The following is a 1,879-nucleotide window of genomic DNA, read 5'->3' as shown; positions in this document are numbered from 1 at the left end:
TGAGTCATAATATTATTATGTAATTCCGTCAAAGACTTAATTTTATCAATTATAGACGGTTCAGAAATTATGTCGGGTTTGCTAACAAATGTTGTTAAGTTATCAAGTTGACTGTTGAGAACTTCTTGATGAACTTGGCAAAGTCGTTCATGGTTAGTTAATGTNACTTGGCAAAGTCGTTCATGGTTAGTTAATGAGTGATAGTCACCAGGCATAGGAGAATTTAAAAACTCTTGTACATACATAAGATAATCGTGCCATAACTCTAGTACTGAGTTATTATTTTCGTTTTCTAGTAAAGAGCATGAAAGTCTACGGTATTGCTCAAAAGTCTCTTTGAATATTTGTTGCCAATGCTAAAAAACAAAATAAGTATAAAAAGAAAAATTCAATAATGTATATAGTATGATATTTACCTGGAATACTTCTACTATTGAGTTTGATCGTATTACATTTAAAGGAGTGTCAAAAATATCTCGATCTAAAGATTTGTCTATAGCTTTTTTAGAGTCGCTTAAATTCATTAGCTTGGTTCTTAATTCCTCAAGACTTTCATTGTTTATTTCTATATTTTTTGTTGAACTCTGTAAAATAACATAAAGATTAAGTTACGTCATAGGATTTTTTAACATTCATAAAGACGACACCTATTGTTTAAATATTGTTCTTTATATTAAAAAATGTCAACTTATGGTTGTTATGTGTGAATATTTTTTTTACAAGAATAATCACATTTGTTGTATCAAAAATATACTATTAACTGTTTTTATTGAATACTGCACGATTTTTATTTTAAGTTTTAGAAGCCATTAAAAGTTTTATCAGAACGAATTAATAGTATTTAGGTCGAATCAATAACCAATATAAAAAAAATCTGCGTGTTGTTTCTAAAATTTTACATTATTTTTTAATACTATAAAGAAACGGTCAAGTACAGTTGTAGTATTCTTTACTTTTTCAATATCGTGCAAGAGCTGCTTTGCATGTTCGACATCGTGTGAAATCTTATTTTTTTTGTCTGAAACGTCTCCTAGTGCGATAATAATCTTTTGAACTTTTTCAAGTTTCACGTTTAGTTCTTCTACTTCAACAGTTAATGGTATGTCGTCTGAACTAAGACCAATCGTTTCACTAATATTTGTTATCATATTACGTAATTCTTCAATAATTTGTTTTTGTTTTTCAAAACATTTCGTTGTGTCACCAGAAACATCATCCGACGTTTCAAGCGATTCGATCTTACTTTTAAGCCAATCATTCGTTGAATCCTTTAAATTATGATAACTTTGTAATTGTTTTGATGCCTTTATGAAAGATTCGATTGAATCTTTTAGTTCTACTCCTATTACATTCCATTGTTTTAGATCACTATCAATAAATTCATTTAATAATCGTTTCTTTTCTTTTTTATGTAATTTTTCAATTAAAGTTGTGATATTTTTGTTTTCTTTTTCGTATTCACCGCGAACCTCCTGAAATAATAATGCATATTAATGTTTATAGTTCAAATTTTCAATTATTCTACGACAAACAAACTTGTATTTTAATTTCAAAATAAATTAAAAATGATACGATTATTTTGTAATGAAATTTATAAAGTCAAAATCAAACGCTTTTTATACATCATAAAATATTATTGTTGAGCAAAGCCATTATTGTGATAAATAAACTTATTTATAATTAACTAAATCGATTATTTTTTGCTAAATTAATTTTAAGTTGTTACAGCATAAATATGTGAAATTCATGCTCAAATTTATATAACTACGTATTACACTACTATATTAATATAGTTTAGATAAACTTTAAAGGTATTGATGTTGACTACATTTGTCTGAAAAATGTTCTACATTTTAAAATGTATTTTAACTGGTTAAAA

At 26.4% G+C, this 1,879-nt stretch overlaps 1 protein-coding gene across 1 annotated transcript; it reads right to left on the bottom strand.

The window, feature by feature from the left end:
- Positions 1-86: 86 nt before the first annotated feature.
- Positions 87-1,489, bottom strand: LOC126909843 (muscle-specific protein 300 kDa-like; the record flags this gene model as incomplete). The annotated part of the gene is made up of 3 exons (XM_050692263.1): positions 954-1,489; positions 417-584; positions 87-356 (listed from the first exon to the last, which is right to left on the bottom strand). Coding segments are annotated over exons 1-3 (633 nt in total), but the record flags the coding sequence as incomplete, so codon positions are not given.
- Positions 1,490-1,879: the final 390 nt, after the last annotated feature.

Source organism: Daktulosphaira vitifoliae, unplaced genomic scaffold (genome assembly GCF_025091365.1).
Source record: "Daktulosphaira vitifoliae isolate Bord-2020 unplaced genomic scaffold, ASM2509136v1 Scaffold_1588, whole genome shotgun sequence".
NCBI lineage: Eukaryota > Metazoa > Arthropoda > Insecta > Hemiptera > Phylloxeridae > Daktulosphaira > Daktulosphaira vitifoliae.
This window is presented reverse-complemented; position numbering and strand designations above follow the sequence as displayed.